The 19,166-nt window shown below is 55.8% G+C and overlaps 8 protein-coding genes across 8 annotated transcripts; 4 read left to right on the top strand and 4 right to left on the bottom strand.

The window, feature by feature from the left end:
- Nucleotides 1-475: 475 nt before the first annotated feature.
- On the top strand, nucleotides 476-3,021 carry CABS01_09452 (PTAB; the record flags this gene model as incomplete). Its single annotated transcript, XM_060542809.1, has 6 exons — nucleotides 476-767; nucleotides 837-1,039; nucleotides 1,092-1,742; nucleotides 1,797-2,096; nucleotides 2,153-2,473; nucleotides 2,533-3,021. 6 exons carry the CDS (start codon nucleotides 476-478, stop codon nucleotides 3,019-3,021), a joined length of 2,256 nt encoding a protein of 751 aa, XP_060400025.1.
- Nucleotides 3,022-4,800: 1,779 nt separating this feature from the next.
- Nucleotides 4,801-6,042, top strand: CABS01_09451 (metallophosphoesterase domain-containing protein; the record flags this gene model as incomplete). Its single annotated transcript, XM_060542808.1, has 1 exon — nucleotides 4,801-6,042. The coding sequence occupies one exon, from the start codon at nucleotides 4,801-4,803 to the stop codon at nucleotides 6,040-6,042; it is 1,242 nt and encodes a 413-aa protein (XP_060400024.1).
- A 1,065-nt stretch (nucleotides 6,043-7,107) lies between these two features.
- On the bottom strand, nucleotides 7,108-8,128 carry CABS01_09450 (SNARE domain-containing protein; the record flags this gene model as incomplete). The annotated part of the gene is made up of 2 exons (XM_060542807.1): nucleotides 7,108-7,771; nucleotides 7,932-8,128. The coding sequence occupies 2 exons, from the start codon at nucleotides 8,126-8,128 to the stop codon at nucleotides 7,108-7,110; spliced, it is 861 nt and encodes a 286-aa protein (XP_060400023.1).
- Nucleotides 8,129-8,762: 634 nt separating this feature from the next.
- On the bottom strand, nucleotides 8,763-10,668 carry CABS01_09449 (WD repeat domain-containing protein; the record flags this gene model as incomplete). The annotated part of the gene is made up of 3 exons (XM_060542806.1): nucleotides 8,763-9,825; nucleotides 9,886-10,234; nucleotides 10,293-10,668. The coding sequence occupies 3 exons, from the start codon at nucleotides 10,666-10,668 to the stop codon at nucleotides 8,763-8,765; spliced, it is 1,788 nt and encodes a 595-aa protein (XP_060400022.1).
- A 1,082-nt stretch (nucleotides 10,669-11,750) lies between these two features.
- On the top strand, nucleotides 11,751-13,111 carry CABS01_09448 (geranylgeranyl transferase type-2 subunit alpha; the record flags this gene model as incomplete). The annotated part of the gene is made up of 2 exons (XM_060542805.1): nucleotides 11,751-12,660; nucleotides 12,732-13,111. Coding segments are annotated over 2 exons (1,290 nt in total), but the record flags the coding sequence as incomplete, so codon positions are not given.
- Nucleotides 13,112-13,296: 185 nt separating this feature from the next.
- On the bottom strand, nucleotides 13,297-14,930 carry CABS01_09447 (histidine acid phosphatase; the record flags this gene model as incomplete). Its single annotated transcript, XM_060542804.1, has 2 exons — nucleotides 13,297-14,541; nucleotides 14,625-14,930. The coding sequence occupies 2 exons, from the start codon at nucleotides 14,928-14,930 to the stop codon at nucleotides 13,297-13,299; spliced, it is 1,551 nt and encodes a 516-aa protein (XP_060400020.1).
- Nucleotides 14,931-16,039: 1,109 nt separating this feature from the next.
- CABS01_09446 (uncharacterized protein) lies at nucleotides 16,040-16,315 on the bottom strand (the record flags this gene model as incomplete). The annotated part of the gene is made up of 1 exon (XM_060542803.1): nucleotides 16,040-16,315. The coding sequence occupies one exon, from the start codon at nucleotides 16,313-16,315 to the stop codon at nucleotides 16,040-16,042; it is 276 nt and encodes a 91-aa protein (XP_060400019.1).
- Nucleotides 16,316-17,051: 736 nt separating this feature from the next.
- On the top strand, nucleotides 17,052-18,611 carry CABS01_09445 (uncharacterized protein; the record flags this gene model as incomplete). Its single annotated transcript, XM_060542802.1, has 1 exon — nucleotides 17,052-18,611. One exon carries the CDS (start codon nucleotides 17,052-17,054, stop codon nucleotides 18,609-18,611), a length of 1,560 nt encoding a protein of 519 aa, XP_060400018.1.
- Between the last annotated feature and the right edge of the window lie 555 nt (nucleotides 18,612-19,166).

Here is a 19,166-nt window from a genome sequence, read left to right as displayed (position 1 = left end):
GCTCTCCTTTGGTCGCAGGGCACATACCCACCCGCCATCTCACCTCCCCTTACATCTCACTTCCACTTCTTTCGTTGTTTGTCGTCGCATCCCGACCTCCTTACCACAATATCGCCCACCCACCGTTGTCGTCACGCCGATCATCGATGCCTTCTCGGTCCCTCTTCACCTGTTGACCCGACCGTTCGCATTAAACGACTCCTATCGCAATCGATAACGCTAGTCGAGCCCGCCCGCACCCGCACCCGCACCACGCGATTGACACCACTTCCCGCGTCTTGCAAATCACGACTCCATCGCTGCCGCGTCGCGCCCATCTCCGCAACTCCAGCCGCCCCAATCCTTCGTACCTTTGCGGCCCCGATTACCGATTTGTCGTCGAGATAGACCACCTTTGGACGTTGGCGCATGAGATAGTACGGAGGATAGACACGTCGATATCCACGCTGTGGATCATCGACACGCCGGAGACATGATGACGAGTATGGGACCGTCTTTTGCAGGCCATCCTGCCGGCATGCAACAGCATCCAGGTGTACCCGGGCACCCCATGGCCCAGGGTATGCCTCACAACCCAGGGCAGCAAGGCCCGGGCGGAGGAATGCCTCACCAGATGCACATGGCAGTATCAGGGCCTGGTGGTCAGGTTAATCCAAATCAGTTGATGGGCGGCATGCCGCCGGGTGCTGGAGGTCCGAACGCTCACGCTCTGCAGCATCTCAATCCTGCCCAAAACCAAATGTTCCAGCAAAATCAGTTTGGTAACTGTATGTTGGGCCCACGCGCCTCGCCTCGGTGTCTTGTCTATTTGCTTCCTTACTGACCGAGTCGCGTAGTCCAAACTCCAGCGGCGATGGCGCACGCCACCCAGATGGCACAGCAGCGCTTGTTCCAGCAGCAGCAACAGGCGCGACAAGCGCTCATGGCCCAGCAGGCCTTCAACGCGAATATGGCGGGCGTCAATGGTATGCCGATGGGAATGCCAATGAACCCGATGAACGCAGCTCAGATCGCGGCTATGAGGCAGGGCATGCGGCCGGTAAGTATCGCATATCCAACTTGCTATTCACATTACTTACGATAGGATATAGCAGCAACACAACCCCCAGGCACAGGCGATGCTCGCTCAGCAGATCGCTCTCCAGCAGCAAGCCGTCGCTCAACAGAATCAACAGATGCAACAGGGCCAACAACAGCCCGGCCAGCCGGTGCAGATGAACCCTCAGCACATGCAAAACCTCCAACAGGCCCAGATGGCAATGCAACAGCAGCAAGCCCAGCAGCAACAGGCTCAGCAGCAGGCTCAGCAACAGCAGGCTCAGCAACAAGCTCAGCAACAGGCCCAGCAGCAAGCGCAACAGCAGCAGCAACAGGGCCAGCAACCCCAAGGCGGACCGCAGCAGCCTCAACCGCAACCCCAGCAGACACCGCATCAGACACCACAGCAGCAGCCCGCGCAACCCGTCAACCCTCAATCTGCAGGACAGCCCACGCCGTCTCAAACTCCGGGCCCGGCCCCGAACCAGCAACCGCAGCCTCCTCAGCCTCAAGCTCAACCGCAGGGTCCTCCTCAAATGGCACCCCAACCTGGACCGCAACAAATGAACCCCGCGCAGCAGGCTGCGGCCCAGGCTGCCGTTGCCAACAGCATGGCTCTTGCTCAACAACAAAGAAGGGAAGGAATGAAGGGACACTGCCTACTCAAGTTGATGCAGTTTAGCGAACATTTGAGCGGCTTCCCCGTAAGTTGAAACTGAAGACAGCACTCAGTCACAGCTCACTAACAAAAAGTCCAGGGCCCCAAGGGCAAAGACGACCTGTCCTACTGGAATAGCTTCGTCAATCAATTCTTCTCCACCAAGGGCGTGTTCCGACACTCTGTACACATCACCGACGTCGAAGACCAGGCAGACAAGCAATACGAGATTACCTACCCCGCACTTCCTCGATACTTCCACACGCACTTCGACAGCGGTGTCAAGAACATGCAGTTGATCATGGAAAAGGGGACGACGGATCGACCACTCCCCGGCGACGGCCACTGGATTGAGAACACGAAGTCCAGTTTGGTCTACTGGTACGATAGCGGTTCGCACGTAAGTTGAAAGCTTCTATTGCCGAGGACAGATACAGCTTCTAATCTTGCGCGCAGCTTGTCGCTACGGGCACCGTCAGAGCCCACTTTGATGCGGAGCAAAAGATTGAACTCTTTGAATTCTTGACAACCAACCACGAAGAATACATTTCTAGAAAGGCCGCTATCGAAGCTGCGAAGCCCGTGCATAATTGGGTGAAGGAGTGGCACAAGGTTAACTCCCCTGACACCAAGGCCTCCCCAGAAATGAGCAAGAAGGGCAAGGCTCGTATGATGAAGTCCCCGCAAAATCCTCCGCCAGAAGCACTGGTGGATCTTCCGGAGTCGGCGGTCAAGAGGGGTATGGGGGTTACCGAAGCTGTGTTCCAGTTCCTCGAGGTATGTGACAGCTCGCCCGCGCATGCATGTGGATCTCCGGCACTAAAGATGACATGCAGATTGCTGAAGTGATCGGCCAAATGAACCCCCTTTTCGCCTTCTACCACAACCACCCTAACCTCGGCCCCTACGCTGCTCTTGAGCAGTACGTCGGCCAGATCAACGCCCAGCCGCAAGTCATGAACGGTCAGCCCATGCCCCAAGCTCCCAGGACACCCAGCTTCGGTCAGTTCCCAATGGGTGCGAGTCCGGCTCAGCCGCATATGCAGCTTCCTGGCTCGCCTCATGTCACTGGAAGCCCTGCGCAAGGCCACATGCAGGCACCCGGCATGCAGATGCAACAGAGCCAGCAAGGCACCAGCTCCAGCGGACCTAGTGCAAACACGTCTCCAGCTTCCAACAAGCGAAGACGCCCGTCCGGCGTGAAGATGGAGGAGGACGGCTCCCAGGCACCTACCCCGGGTGGTCCTCAGGTCAATGGAGTCCAGAACAAGGGCAAGCCGCCTACGCCGCGGATGGCAAAGAGAATGAAGGGCAACCCGGCGTAAGCTGGAGGGGTGTCTTTGGACATTCAGGTTATGCTCTAATACGAGTCTGGCTACGCAGGCTCAGTAATGCCTTTTTTATGTCATCATTATGCAGCATGGCGGCGTCTTAGTGCTTGGCTTTCTGGCTCTGGGATCTCAGAGCTGTTCATATGCGGGTGTTTGGCAAGCATTTTGGACGTTCGGTGTTGGCTGGAAGCTCAATCCACCACATATCCTATGTCGATCTCGTTTGGCATCTGGGCATCCATCCCTTCACTCTCGACCAAGCCCACCTGGAGGGGCAGGCAAAATTCTGCACAACCTCGGGACGAGACTTCACCAACTGTCTGCAGCGCAAATGGTGATGCCTCGGGTCAAAGGAGACCCCTGAACCCCTCCATACGGAGCAACGGTGCAACGGTAGCAAGTTGTTGCCCAGCAATCGAGATACGCAGAGGCTAATCGAGACAACAAAGCTTGTCCATATTCCTCCCCCCTACCTGTACGATATCACGCTCGGCTACTGTCTAGCTCGGGCTCACTGTTTCATGTTGTTTATCCCTCGGGCCGCCTCGTATTGTCTGATTTGCCCGTCGGGGTCTCGATCACGTCTTCAAGCTACTTAGTGTTTCCTTTTTGTGTTGGCAAGGAATGAGTTGGGGGAAAGATGGGTTTCCAAAAAAAAAGAAGTTTTGTGGAATTTTTTTCCTGGCGGAAAGCTTTTTTTGTTCTATCCTACGGTGGCGGAGGGTGGTGTTTTGTCGGCGTCGTCGTTGCTGTCGCTTTTATTTTCCTCCATCTTACAAATACCTAGTCTCTCATCGGAAAGGAAATATGCATACCCAGATTCTTGACAGAGAGTTGACTTGACTTGATTGTGATGTCGGTTATGTTTGAATCACTCGGACTTATCCAGGCCAGGGTGAGGTATTTGGTAACTGCGATTGATGCGATATGAACCGCCTTCTTTTTACCATGACGGCCTTTGGAATCTGTTTTTGGTCAAAGCATAGTAGAGCATGCTCATGTGTATTGATCCACCGTTTCTATCAACCATCTTTCCGAGTCTGAGGGGTTCCACTCAAACTAGCAACTATGTATTGATTTCCCATGGAGCAGCGAAAGATGAGGGGACCGACCCTCTTGGGGTAAAAAGTGAGGTTCTCGTCAAGGTGTTCAAATTTGTGTTGATCAGATGGTAGGCATGTTTGAGCAAAGAATACCAAGCAGTCCATCTGTTCACCCAAAAGCGCGTTACGATTTTTACGGTGTCGTCGCAAATGGCGTTGCCAGGTCTCGTCAGAAAGTTGACCCACGTTACGGGGGAAGAAAACACACAGATCTGGTGATTTTGTCACAATCATGTCATTTCCATTGGAGGGGCAATCACGCGGGGGCTTTCTGAGTGGTGCAAAAAGAACTCTCTCACCACCTTGTAAGACTCATCGGAGATGGCTTGAGGTTTTCTCACTTGTGATGGAACTTACCCGCCCTCCGTGATTGTGTCTGGTTTTCTTTCTTGTCGTTTGTCAGAGTGACTATACAGACTCGCAGGTTTTGGTCCGCGATTTTGCGTCACATCATTTTTCGCTGGAGAGATATATAACGATTTCGTCCGTCTCACCTCATCAGGGGCAAAGCAGCGTTGAAGACACCTGGCGACTTACACGAATCAGGCACCATTCTTCGAAAAAGTGCTATCGGAGGGCTTACGGTTGAAGAAAAACTCAGGATACATGGCATTTCACATCACCCAAAACAGCACAGAGGCAAAAGAGTGAGCGAAAGAGATAGACGAACATGCCACTCTCCCGCTCCTCATCCGGCCTGGACGCCATCCTCCACCGCCCAGAAGACGACGGGATAGCAACCCGTCTCCTCTCCAGCCCCCTTTCGACAGGTGCGAGATACCTCTACGACTTTTTCCCCGTTTCGCATCCCGTGACGTACGGCAGCGGCAGCGGCAACGACAGAAACGACGACGCCGTGACCGTGGTCTGCGTCTCGGACACGCACAACACCAGACCGCGCCTGCCGCCGGGCGACGTCCTCGTGCACGCGGGCGACCTCACGGCCTCGGGCACGAGGAGGGAGCTGCGGGAGGCGCTGGGGTGGATCCGGGCGCAGCCTCACCGGTTCAAGGTCGTCGTGGCGGGGAATCACGATTTGTGTTTGGATAAGGGGTATGGCGAGGGGATCAAGCTTGGTGGACGGCCACGAGACGGCGAGGGGAGCTCGATGTCACGCAGAGATGGTGAAGACGACGACGACGACGACGACGACGACGACGACGACGACGGATCACCTCTGGGCTGGGGCGACATCATCTACCTAAACCGCACAGCAACGACACTCACGATACCCCCGCGCCGTCCCGACGACGGGGACAGAACGTACGCTGGCCGCGAGATTCGCGTCTACGGTAGTCCGTATACGCCGCGGCACGGCAACTGGGCCTTTCAGTACCCGCGCTCCGGCGGCGCTGCCCCCTATTGCTCCTCCTCCTCCTCCTCTTCCTGGCGCACGACGGACGTCGACAACGCCACCTCCGACCCCTGGCGCGGCACGGTCCCTCCCGGGACAGACATCCTCGTCACCCACGCGCCGCCAAAGGGCCACATGGACGACCCGCGCGGCCACTGGGGGTGCGAAATGCTCCTGGCCGAAGTCTGGCGGGCGCGGCCGCGTCTGCACGTTTTCGGGCACGTGCACTGCGGTCGCGGGCGGGAGGCGGTCGCGTTTGACGGGTTGCAGGCGGCGTATGAGGCGGTTGTCTTGTTGGAGGCCGAGGCTTTTGCCGTGGTTGCTAGCGGTGGTGGTGGTGGTGGTGTTGGAGTTAATATCGGTCGTCGTGTGGGCAATGTGGTGACGGCGTGGTTCAGGGCCTTGCTTGCTCTGGGTTGGTGTTTCCTGGTCTGGGGATGGGTGCTGTGGTGGCATGGAGGACGGAGGGGTACGGGGAGGACTGTGTTTGTGAATGCTGCTGCTGTTGGGGGCGTTCGGGATCGTTTGGTGCGGGAGGCTATCGTTGTGAGGATATAGAAGTCGTGTGTAAGTGTGTGTGAGAGAAAAGTTGAAATAGGCTTCTTTGTTCGAAAACATGCGAAGGCGGGAGTTTGTTTTACTAGCTAAGAGTTTATTAAAGTTAACGTTGCCTAAGACCCGACGAGGCTTGTCATCTGTTAGTCTCGTTGAATATAGTTCTCAGTCGAACGACGATTATGGAAGCAATTCTATGTTGAATATGTGCAGAATGACATGGCGTCGGGGCCAAGACTGGCATGTTGTAACAAAGTGAGGCTTGGCCTTATAGAGTGAAGCCATCACAGCAGTACCGCCTGAACTCCCGTCATCATCAAGTAACGAACTAAAATGTTCCTCATGTAATATAAACCCAAAAAGAATGCTAATATCACTATCGCGAGATTGGAATCATATTCGAAAGTGACAAAAGGGAAAGAGGTCCATCCAGGATTCGAACCTGGGCCTACGGAAGGTTCTGAGAATCAGAATCCGACGTCCTAACCAACTAGACTAATAGACCGACGATGAAACTACTTTGGTGGCTTCGAGATTCGGTGGGTCGGAGTGCATATATGAAGGCTCAACGACAGCAAAATGAAGGTGAAACTCTTTGAAGTGCGAAAAGGCATTTTCAAATGCATACCTTTTGCAGGAGCGCATTCACGTTCATGGTGATACATTACCAAAATGTGGATCAACCATTCAGTTCCGTTGGCCCCCTCCTTCTAGTTCACCTGGGGCCGCGTAGGCTTTCTTCACGGATCCCGTCGGAATACATGTCCGAGAGATATCTAAAGAATGATTGCTATAATAGACGAAGAAATTGACTCTGATTGAAAGAAAGACTCCTACAACGCCAAACCATGCTATGCGCCTTATACTCGAAAGACTTTAAACAAGTACCTATATGTCTCCCGCGCCTGTCTCTCTGACGAGGACGGGTCCCAAACCAAAGAGGGAAACCCCAACGAAACAGACAAAAATCAAAGAGAGGTTGCCCGTCCATGACTATGACCCATCCGCTGCTGCTGCTGCTGCCGCTTCTCTCTTCCCCATCCTTTCATCCTTTCATACCCTCGCTCATCATTTCAGAATGGCAATCAGCAAAACCAGAATGATGATGAGCACGACAATCGTCATCATCTGCTTATTCTCCCCAGCGTCCCGCGCGACCTTCCCCAGCGACCGGCGCGCCCGGTCGAGCCGGCCCTGGTGCCGGTCCACGACCTCGTCCACCTCGTCCAGCATGGCGACGTGCGAGTCGAGCTCGTCGCCGATCTGCATGCTCAGCTCCCTCTGCCGCCCGATGGACTCGCCCAGCCGGTCCAGGTGGTCGTCCTGGTCGCGCATGATTTGCGAGTGGTACGCGTGGATCTGCTGGTTGTCCATGCCCTCGGCCTGGTCGCGGTAGCCCGCCGTGTCGGCCGGGTCGTCGCGGTACCGGCCGGGGCCGAAGAGTGCTGCGGCGGCGGCGTCTTCTTCCGCTGCTGCTGCGGCGCCGGGGGAATCGGTGAAGCGGACGGTCTTGCTGTTGTTTGCGGCGGCGGCACCGCCGGGGAGGCCGCGAAGGGAGCCCTTGAGGGGTTTCGTGGACTGGGCGGCGTCAAAGTCGGCGGCGAGGGAGGGGTCGTTTGGCGAGGTTGTGGTGGAGGAGGTGGAGGGGTTCGAGAACCCGTGGAATTGGGAGGTCAGGTCTGAGAATTGCTTCTGCAGCGCGGGGAGGGAGTCGGTGATGTTCAGGGCGGCGCTGCGGGAAGTAGCGTCCAGATTAGCATACCGTATAACGCAGAGAATATGGGTCACGATGCTCTCGCGCAGAACTCGGAGAAAATTCCGGCATGAACGTCGGTTCTGGAGGATTCCGTCGTATAGGTAAGGGGACAGGACCAAAGGAGGAGGAAGCTCACCTCTCATCGCCGGTACCCTGCAGGCGCTTGGCCTCGGCGTCTAATGCTTCCAGGCCATCTTTGAATTGGTCGAGCGAGCGAGAGATGTGTCCGTCCTGGGTGTCGGCGTCGAGGTTGAGCGACAGGGCGCGCTGGCGCTCCAGGAGGGAGAGCTTGACGTGGTCGGCGAGCAGGTAAAGCTGGTTCAGGGTGGACATGTTCTTGGTCTGTTATGTAGTCGCAAATGTCTCTGTGGGGATAGATTTTCAAGTTTATTTCCCGTGAGGTGTATGTGTGTGTTACGATTGCCGACCGATGCTCGTAGTGGATGGCAGAGTTCACAAGCAGGAGATTTAGATTGGAAGGGATGACGATGGGTGCAAACGTTGTTCCTGAAAGATCCGGAGTGGTTGCGGATTCGGGGGAGGTTTTGGAGGTGTTCATGCGCTGGGGAACGGGGGGGATGGACGGAGACGGGGGGTGTGAGACAAGCGCTCAGGACGTCAGGTCGTCCGCAACAAGGACTGTGAGTTACGTTTCTGTGTACGCAGTATGTAGGCGGCGCCGCAGTGACAGGGGTCTTTGAGTCGGTATGCTTTCAAGGGTGCCTGGGGTATTAGCGCCTCCGGTGATTTGGGGGTCACCTAACTAGCTGAGTAAATCGGGGCCTAGAACTGCAGTGCTTTGCGTGTTGTCCACGTCGACCTTCCAGGTTGATGATGCATGCGCTCCACCTTTCTATGTAAATAGGGCTCTAGTGTGTCAACGGGACGAATACTTCATGTTACACGACTTGACGTTACTTGTAAACTCGATAATTCCTTGAAGCAGGCAGCTATCTCCTCTCGCGATTTATCGAATGACGTCTCCATCCTTATCGATCCCACCAAGTGCCTCGAGAATGTCACTACCGCCCAACATCCCAACGGCGCCTCCGGTAGTCGATTTTGGCTTGTCCTGCCAGACTTCATGAAACTTGAGAGTCTCGTCGCTCGATGCCACGACAATAGTTCCTTCTTTTGCCGTACGACTTCCCTTGGGTGCATCTGATGGTCCTCCTGGGTACGGAATGGCGTATAAGGCCCGTGGGCCACCCGCCCAAGCAATAGCTCCGACTTGCCGACAAGACGGCCAGCTGAAGACAATAAGACGATAGGGGTGCTCGGTTTGCGCATAGCCATGGCTGTAGCCAAACGTAGCTGCTATTTCCCGCCGTGTCGTAGACCAGATCAATGAGGTGACCTGCGCACCGACATCGATGGTGGCCAGTGGTGTGCTAGACATCGTGTGGAAGAAGTGGATGCACTTGTCACCCAAGCCGCCGCCGGTGGCAACGAGCCCGTTCTGCCAGGGGCAGAATGCGATTGCCTTTATTGCAGCCTCATGTCGCCAACAGTGCGTTTCCATTCCTCTTTTGAACACTCGAAAGTCCTCTGTAGGCGCTTGTATCGTTCTAGGGATGCCTCCAATAACACCAGCCTCGATTGTTGCACTTATCGGAGTGACGTCGAACATGGTCTCCACGCCAGGGCTCGATCCATTGCCGCTCGTTTCATACTCTTTTGGTCGAGAGTACATGTTATCTCTTCCCGGCAGGCTCCAATCACTTTTTGACCGGCGGCTTTTACGGGTCTGAGTCGTGGATGAGTTGTGGTCCCTGTGCTGTTTGTCCAATCGTTGTATCTCAAAGTAGCAGGCCGTGTTGTCGTTGCTCCCGGAAACAAAGTCTTGACCATCGGGAGACCAGACTAGTGCACAAATCTGCGAGGTATGCGCTGCAATCTTGGCAACGGGCGTCACTTTACCAAACCAAGTGTCACGGGATACCTCCCACAAGCTGGGCCACTCAACGATATAGTGCAGGATGTTTCCTCGACCATCGCCAACCAGAAGGTCCTCTGTTGGCACTGTAGCACTCGAGATGAAGGGGTTTTGGGATGGTCTTTTCGTCACTGATGGCCGCTAGCTGACACACTCGATCGGAAACGGGTGGTGAAACCAAAACCGCGGAAGCATTTCGTCAATGAACGACAGAAGACCAAAGTAACCGTCCTTGCGTGCAAAGGCCAGAATGGCCTTGTTTCCCTCGGTTGAGGAAAATGACAGAGATGTCAGGCTCGTATGTCGCTGGTGAGGAGTGCGGTAGACAGGCTGGGGATCATGCCATTCCGACCATCGGTAGACGGTGTTTCCCAGAGCCACAGCTAAGCATCGGCAGGTAGAAGAGTAGGCCAAGGGCGAGCGGTAGTAGTCATCCTCGAGGCCCGGCGCTTGGAGGACTTTGTACGGCGCCGCTGGCAGGCTGCGTTGTAATTTGGTTGAGTCTAACAAGGAGTGTAAGCTTAATGAAGCACATATGGTCGTCAGAAAACCGCAGCTTACCCGTGGAAGATGCGATTGCCTGGGTTGTATACTCTGTCCTCAGTGCTCGGGCCGGCCGAACCCTGAAATCGAGGATCTTGGCAGCCTTATCGATCTCCAAGGCTTCAGCCAATCTCTCTTCGTGTCGTTGGTGTTCCTCTTCTTCCTTCGGCCGTGGCCCAAAGAAATTTGTTCTAATTCGTCTACAGGGAGTAGACGAGGCCGGAGAGGGGCGCTTGTAAGAAGTTGGGGACAAGACCGACGGTCCAACGACGGAGACGGGAGCGGGGAGGAGACGGCAGGCAGGCGGTGTAGTAGGCCGTGGCTGATGGTCTTGCTTCATGCGGATCTTTTCAGAGAGGGGAGTTCCGTCTCGTCGAGGGATGTAGCGATGCATGTCCTAGGGAGAGATGATTTCTTAGGGGGGCGGATGGTGAAGAGAAAGAAGAAGAAGAGCAAGGGAAAGGAGGCCAAGTAGATCGGTGTGTCATTGTATAGACGTCAGTAGCTAGTGTCGTCACAGGAAGCTGTGCAGGTCAGCTCGGTCAGTTCTTTCTCAGGTGCGATGGTTTTAAGCTCTGGCCAAAGCTGATCGAATCGATTCAGATCATGGCTAGCTCAGTCTTGTGCGACAGCTGAATAACGTGGTAGCGGAACAGAAAGTGTGGACTAGGGCAACAACTAGGAGCATAAGGGTAGTGTTGAACAACAAGATGGAAGAAAAATGGTGAAAGCCTGATTTTATCCCGTAGTCTGAACGCAATGGGAGGGGCGATACTGTTGATTCCCCGTCTGGATAGCCAACTAAGAACACGACCTCGACTTCCAGGCCGGGTAGTAAGGTTCAGTCTTTTCATTTTCGAGACGCTCTTCATCTCTATTACCCAGGCCATACAAAAAAATGCATTCAGGCCTGACTTGGCACTCGCCTTTGGATAAGGTACCTAGTCCGTGATCAGCTTTGTTACAGTGATGAGGCAACAAGTGGAGGTGTAAGACAACTGCTCGAGGAAAGTGGTAATAAGGTACCTTACCGTAAGGTATCTAAGATAGGTAACCTACCTAGGCAGGTAGCACGTGGGGAAGTACGTACGACGGTGCTCGGGGTCTTCTTCACCGGGAGCTCGGGCCACTGGCTAAATTGACGTACTTTGAGGGACGTGACGGGGCAGTGGGGAATCCCTGCTCTAGCGCGCGCCGCCCGCGCTGCCGCAAGTTCCCGTATCAGCTTCATGCCACCCAGAGCTCGCAGCGCCTTCAACCCCCCGGCCCCCAAACTTGACCTTGAGCAGACTGTAATTTCTCTCCGTCCTCCCTGATCGACCTCCCCTTTTCCTGTCAGATCATCCCGCTCTCATAGAGCACCCCTCAGATCCCCATGGAAAGCGTAAGTATCACCACCAGCGTCCCTCTATCCATCAAACAACATCTCCATCCCATCTCCAAACACCCCATAATCGCCAAGATCATCTACACAGGCCCCATTCCCTCCCATATTCACAAAGCTCACCATCCAAAAACGAACAGCACGGCATAGCCCGCACAGCCCGGAAACCACGAACCGAAGCCCAGCTCCAGGCCGACCTCGCAAAGATCGCCAACCTCCGCGCCCTCGAAGACGCCCTCCTCCGCGCCTCGCCGCGGCCCGCCGACCCGGCCGACCCGGCCACCCTCGCCCTGACCACGAAGCTCCTGCGCCTGAACCCGGAGCACTACACGGCATGGAACGTCCGCAGGCGCTGCCTAACCTGTGGATCATTATCAAGACCCTCGCCTGGGCCGTCGCCGTCGGCGCCGCCCGCGAGTTCATCAGCAGCATGCACTCCGCCTCCGTCCTCCGCCGCTGCGTCGCCCTCTTCCTCGACCGCGATCCCGCCAGGCCACGCGTCCCCACCGGTCCCAGGGAGTGGGAAGAGTGGTACAACAGCTGATGCGCAGCTGCCGCCGCCGCCGGCGGTCAACGACGAAAAGGTGGTCGACACCCTCAAGAACGAGCTCATGTTCACGATCCCCCTCCTTCTGGAGTTCCCAAAGAGCTACTGGATCTGGAAATACCGCTCCTGGCTCCTCCAGCAGGCTATCGATATACTACCCAAACCCATCGCCCGTCGCATATGGGAGGAGGAGCTCGGCCTGGTCTCCAAGATGCTGACCAAGGACCGCCGCAATTTCCACGCCTGGGGCTACCGGCGCAAAGTCGTCGCCACCCTCGAAAGCGCGGCGCTCGACGGCGCGAGCCTGGTCGAGGCCGAGTTCGCGTACACGACAAAGATGATCAACACGGACCTGTCCAACTTCTCGGCGTGGCATAACCGCTCCAACTTGATACCCCGCCTGCTAGAGGAGCGCGGCGCCGACGACGCGGCGCGGCAAAAGTTTCTGGAAGACGGTAAGGATGACCCTATACACATACATCCTCTCATGGAGTTTACGAGTGAGAAGTCGGCTAACGAAGAGCAGAACTCGATCTCGTCCGTGAAGCACTAAACGTGGGCCCAGAAGACCAGTCTCTCTGGTTCTACCACCATTTCCTTGTCCAGAACATGACCGAGCCAGATGGCCGGCCCAAGATCGCGCCGAGTCTGTCAAGTACGGAAAAGGCATCCTACGTGAGGCGTGAGATTGAAGATATCAAGGACCTTTTGGAAGACTACGATGACATTACGTGGATATACAAGGCGCTGCTGGACTACATGAGGGCGCTGCCGCGCGTTGAAGGAAGAGAGCTCAACGAAGAAGAGACGGAAGAATTACAAACGTGGATGACCAAAGTGCGCCAGCTGGACCCTATGCGTAATGGGCGTTGGACGGACCTCGAGAAGGAGTGTAGTCTACTCTAGCCTTTCAAAGAGAAAATACTACGTTCAAACCTTGTGTGATCCAAAGCGGGGGCGCCACGAGGGGCAAGGTCGACTATCATTATGTATTAGGTACAGCGGCGAGCTAAGTATACACTGGGGCGTTTCTACGTGCTGAAAAGGGGATGGCCACTTCCCGGCGAACCATATGAGCATCAACAGGACGCTCAAGACGCGCATTTGCCCTTGATCAGGCTGGCGTTCTCTCCTACCAACCCCTCAAAGTACGACAGCAGCGTCTCGACGGGTACCATATCCATCAGGCCCAGTGCCGGATGGGACGACTTGAGGACCTGGCCGCCCCAGAGGACTCTGACGTACCAGCCACTCTCAACCGAGCCAGGCGTGGATGTGGATGCGGCCGCGGGAGGGCTCTTGACGGCGCCGCCTTCGCCGCCGTCGTCCGCCCCGCGCTTCTTGTACAGCTCAAAGACGACCTCGGAGCCCATGCCGGGCCAGACCATGTGGTCGAGCTGCAGGATAGACAGCAGCCGCGAGACGGAGCCGTCGTGCGCGACGTTGTGGAAGTAGATTGTCTCGCTCGTGCCGTCGACGACGGCGCGCAGGTGGACGGCGAGCTCGGCGACCCAGACGCCCCACGCCGCGACGCTGGCGGCGAGGGAGTCGGGGCTGTCGCGGTAGAGCTGGGAGTACTCCCAGTGGCCCAGGCGGTAGGCGGCGTCGGCAAGGTCCTGCGTGACGCAGGTGGTGGAGTTGGCGCCGCCGACGAGCTTGCAGGGGAAGGGCTTGTCGTGGCACTGGCGGGCGGAGAGGTTGTCGTAGTAGTGGTCCAGCGAGGCGTGGAAGCCCTCGTCGTCGGCGGGGACGCCCGAGATGTCGTCGAGAACGGCGTAGAGGGGGCCGGCGGCGGCGAGGTGCTGGGCCCAGGCGGCGTTGGAGGCGGATCTTATGCGGTTGAAGAGGGCGTAGCCGGCGGGGCAGGGGTACTGCGGTTCGAGGGAGTCGACGCCGGCGGCCTGGATGTTGAGCTGGAGGGAGTCGGTGGCGGCCCACATGCCGTTGACGACCATGCCGGCGACCTGGCTGGTGATTTGGTTGTTGGTGACGCGGTACTTGATCTTGCGGTGCCACTCGGGCGAGTTGACGGTGTCATGGCCGGGGATGAAGCCTAGGAGATCGTGGTAGACGCCGTAGAGGTCGGCGCCGTGAACCCAGGAGTCGTCGAGGCCCTGGGCGGTGATCTGGGGAAACTGGCAGGTTCCTATCCAGCCCGCGGGGACGAAGGGATTGACGGGGGAGATGTAGACCTTCCAGTAGGTCTTTGCCGGCCTGTTGCTGCTGGCAAAGGGCTCGCCGTAATAGAAGAGCCCTTGGTCGTCGCAGTTCCACTGGTACGGCTCCACGGGGAAGGCGTTGGAGGCGTAGGGCGTGCGTTTGTGGTGGCGGTGAACCTTATGGACAAGTCAGTGTGTGAGGAAGAGGAAGAGGAAATGGAAAAGGAAGCAGTAGAAAGGGGTTCGGTTCGTTTACTCACTAATTCCACATACTTGAGCTCGAACTCATCCGACGGCTTCACATACTCCGTCTTGCGCACATGCGGCATGTTGCACCAGTTGTACTGCCCGTACCTGTCGTCGGGAGTCTCCGAGGTGTCATAAATGAAACCCCAGACACCCTTGCCGTTGATCACAGCGGTCAGATTATTGACCTCTGTGCGAGCGGGCGCGTACCAGCTCAGATCAACACCACCAGCTGCATTCACGACACCGCCGGCGCTGCTGCCGGTGCCGGTGCCGAAGACAGCAAGGCCGGCCAACAGAGCGGAAGCCTTGGGCGCCATGATATGGGGGAGGGCAAGTTGGACAAAGATGAGGAAACTAGCAACGATGAGGAGGGACTTTAGCCAGGCGGCCGGCGACCCGATGGGCCTTCTCGGGAAAAAAGTTGAGGAAGCCATCCATACTTATGGGTGGAATGCGGCAGGGGGCGGGGATGACCTCTGCTCTCCCCGAGCGAGGCTTGTAAAGACTCGAGAGAAAGCAAGCAACACGGGCTCTGCGTGTCTGTAACCCACGTGGCTCCGCAGAAGTGAGGTCCAGCTAGCACTCGAGTTGAAGGGTAATGAGCGGGTCGAGGCAAATGGGGGCCAAAGATGAGTGACTTTCCCTCAGTCGCATCGAAACCTCGCCGGGAGGTTGTTGGACAAGTTGGAGGAAGAGTAGGAGGTTGGTGTTGGAGAGATGGAATGGGGTGTGCTCCGCATACGAAGGAAGTACTCCGTATCTTTCGAAGTACCTTAAGGTACTTCGAAGGGTCGTGCACCACGTGTTCCGCCGACTGGTCGCGAGCTCAACCAACGTTAGGTACCTTGCCTTAGTTACCGTGAACAACTGGGGTAAGTTAGATAAGGCACCTACCTACCTAGGTAGGTACCGCGCGGTCAGAAAAATAGGTTGGCCGCTTTTCTCAGGCTTAATGGTTAGAAGAGCGGCCAATGACCGCTGCGTGGGTACTTCGTACAAAGCGCCTCTGTACCTGCGGGACGGTACCTGAGCACGTGGTAAAGAACCTCTACCTGGAAAAAGACAGGGACTCGACCTTAGCTTGAATGATTGGACCCACACCAGCCGGGACCCGTTATCTCGGCGCCGGACCGGTAAGCCCAGCCCGGCGGAGTGGGTCCTTTAATACCAACGGCACTTGACCTCATGCCGTGCTTCTCCCGCACACCTCCTTCCCCCGCTGTTATAATGCACTCACCTTGAGGTACCTGGGAAAGGCCACATCTTTCCACACACTTCTTCCTCGTTCGCATCACTGACGAATACTCCGGAAAAGATGACGAAAATAACTATGTTTTGAATCTCAGATATCCTTCCCTCTGGCACAAACCATATGCAATCTATCCTGTTTTTCCCGTCACAAAGAGTTCATCTCTCAATCCAGCAATCAGTCTGTAACAGTATCCAGCGGGGTCTTCTGTCGTGCCTCCGCAAGAAATCCAGCCAGTGGACCTTCAAAAGGCTCATCATCGTGCGGTCTGATGAATGTCACCTCAACCGCCTCCCCAACACCCTTTCTCCACACATCGGCAGGAGTCGAATTGCTTGTAACTTCCATGTCGCGAAAGACAAGGAACATGAGTGCTTCGTGGTCTGTCATGATCACGTACTTTGTACGGAAAACGAGGGCATAAGCTGCAGCCTGCTTCAGAAGCCTCGCCATGGGTTTGCTTGTGCGACTGTCGAACATGGTAAAACTGTGGATTCCTGGCATGTCATCTCTAGTTTCGGGGCCAGTATCTCGACTCTTGGACCATCGCATGAACGACTTGTGCCAGCGATAAAGCTTTCCGACATCCTTGGCTTCGACAATAGCGAAAAGTCGACTCGCTTACTTGCAACATTTTGAAAGGAGAGCCTCCGTTTGAGATTACAGTAATCACCGCTGTGGAGAAAGAGATAGAAGCAAATCCACCTTCGTTGCCTGTGTGAGGCGTCTTGTGTGGTTGAGTTTTGTTCGTCCTTGGTTGATTGATTCGGAGACGGGAACCTTCCTAGTCTCTTGTGCAACCTCTGTGGTGGCTTCCCGCAAGGTACATCTTCCTCAATCTGAAAAGCCGAGACACTTGGACTTACAATATCCCCCCACTCTCACTTTCAACCTTATTTATCACACATCCGTTTGCTGCCGCCTTTTCAACGGAAAGAAAATTTTTCCCGCCACTCTAGACCTCTCAGGGAGGAGGCGGAAGAGGACAAGAAAAACAAGAGAAAGGGAGACGGGACTCTCACCCTACTTAGTTTTCTGGACTACCTACTCATCTTCTTATTCCCTAAGGCTTTCTCTATTTCCACTCAATCTGACCGCCTTCCTCCATTCTCAGTTTGCAGCCAGAGTCACCGATAGCATCCGCAAGAACAGTCTGATACACCACTCTCTCATCGGCTTCATTGGCAACATGTCTCGTGTTTATGCCGATTCCGACCATTATTGCCCAGGCAGCATCCTGAATCTCACCAAGTACAGACCAGTCCAGCCTCATGGCACCTCTCAGTATCTTCCAAACCCACCACCTGGCCCTGATCTTCGCCACTTCGACCCTCACCGATGTTTCCTGAAGGATGAGCATCTCGAACTTGAGGTGCTGGAACGCCTTTCACTGAATCCCGGACCTCAAGTCTTCCGTTGCAAGATCATTGCGTTGCCCTCGCCCGAGTATATGAACAGCGACACCGACGTGGAGCTTCCCGTCCCACAGACTCAAGTAGTGGCCAAAGTCTTCGACCACAAGCTCTGGCCGAAATACAACGGCACGCCGATCAGCAACATTGAACTCGCTGACGGCGCACTCAGCCGAGAGAGCTGCCATTACCAGCATCTCTATCGGAAGAACTTGACCGGACCGCCGCACCTCACTGCGCAGTACTACGGTACTTGGGCGGTCAGGTTCGCCGTCGGCGAGACTCCCGAACGGCGCGTCCAGTACAAAACCGTGGCTCTCATCCTCATGGAGTACATTGACGGCTACTCCATTGAGGATCTCTGCAACCGAGATGAATACGGTAATCTCGTCCCGGACGATGAGTTGCCGTTGGAATTTCACCAATCCGACACGGGACGCCCAGTCCTTCTGGACATCAACCACGACACGCGGATGGAGGTTCTCAGGCAGCTCATCGACGGCAACGTCAGGCACATGCACACGGGGGTTATGGATGGCGATTATGAGCCTCGCCATGTCTACATCACAATGCGAGACGGAACTCGCGATCTCGACAAGCCTCGGACGGTTCTCCTCGATCTCAGTCGCGCACGCCTTTGGTCAACGACCAAACACGTGAAGGATGCCGCCGATGGCATTCACTGCTTGGAGCTCGTCCCGCACCCGATTCATCCCTACGAAGTCGCCAGCGCCGCCCCATTCGACGACTTTGCCGGATGGTTTCCTCAAGAGTGGTTCGAGGAGACCGTGGACGGAGATCCGAGCAAAGGAAAGTTTCGGGAATGGCTGCTCGAGGCTTTTGGCCCTTTGCAGGAGGGTCCAGACTACTCTACAGGCGCAACCGTGGACAAGGCCAAGGCCGAGAGGGACAGAGCGGAGGTCCTGAGCAAGATGAAGGCAGCGATGATCGGAACGGGCTTTCCCATGTCCCCCTACCCGCCGCTCTACCACGCGGCCACTACTCTGGAGATCCCGCAGAGTTTCAAATCTCTCAATATTTCACACGAATCTTATCCCGCTCATGTTTCCGACGCGTCTCTGTGGGAGCCATCGAGGAACTTGGACGCGCCCTCCCGCGTCGACGTTCCCCCGACTGACCTCCAGCCCGAGTCTGGTGCGGGTGCGACGACGACCGGCTCTTGGAACCAGGGCGGTAGTGCGGGCGAAGCGTCAAACTCACACACGCACCACGATCAGCCGGCCTTGGAGGGCGAGCAGGCTCCTGATACGCACGAGAAACCGAAGCCCAACAACAAGAACAAGAGGAAGAACAAGAAGAAGGGCAGGCGTGGTTGAAGCCTCTCTCTTTCCCTCTCTCTTCTCTCGGTGTGTCTTCTCTCGCTCTCTTTCGCCGCATTGGAGCAGTCGACATTGGCTGCTTGTCAGCCGCGGCGGGTGTTTTGAAGATGTCCTCTCTCTGACTTGAGCCGGGAGGCACTCGCTCGTCTTTTTTTCTTTTTCTGTCGCTAGGAATACGAGGACACATTAGGGATACGGCATTTAGGATATTATGATAATACTAGGACTACGGGGATACAGGAACATTAGCGTGGGTAGTTTAGAGTTTTCTAGATCTCTTTTGTATGTGTGATTGGGTTTTCCCTTCGCGACTGGTCTGTCGACCTTGGAAATGGTCCCTCTTCTTTTCGATGGGGGTTATCTATCTACCGAGGGAGACACGACAGTTGTGATGGAAGTCTGCATCTCGATTTTTCTGGGGGGGGGCGAAACAAGACCGCCCTGGTAACCGGCCGACATGGCTTTGCCTAGGCACTGAAGCTCGAAAGACCAGCATGACTAGACCATCAAATATGGGTTTTCGTAGTACAAAATACGAATGTGAAAGGTGGC

This window comes from Colletotrichum abscissum (assembly GCF_030869225.1).
Source record: "Colletotrichum abscissum strain IMI 504890 chromosome Unknown Scaffold_23.1, whole genome shotgun sequence".
Classification (NCBI taxonomy): Eukaryota; Fungi; Ascomycota; class Sordariomycetes; order Glomerellales; family Glomerellaceae; genus Colletotrichum; species Colletotrichum abscissum.
Note: the sequence above shows the minus strand (reverse complement) of the source record. Positions and strands in the feature narration are given on the sequence as shown.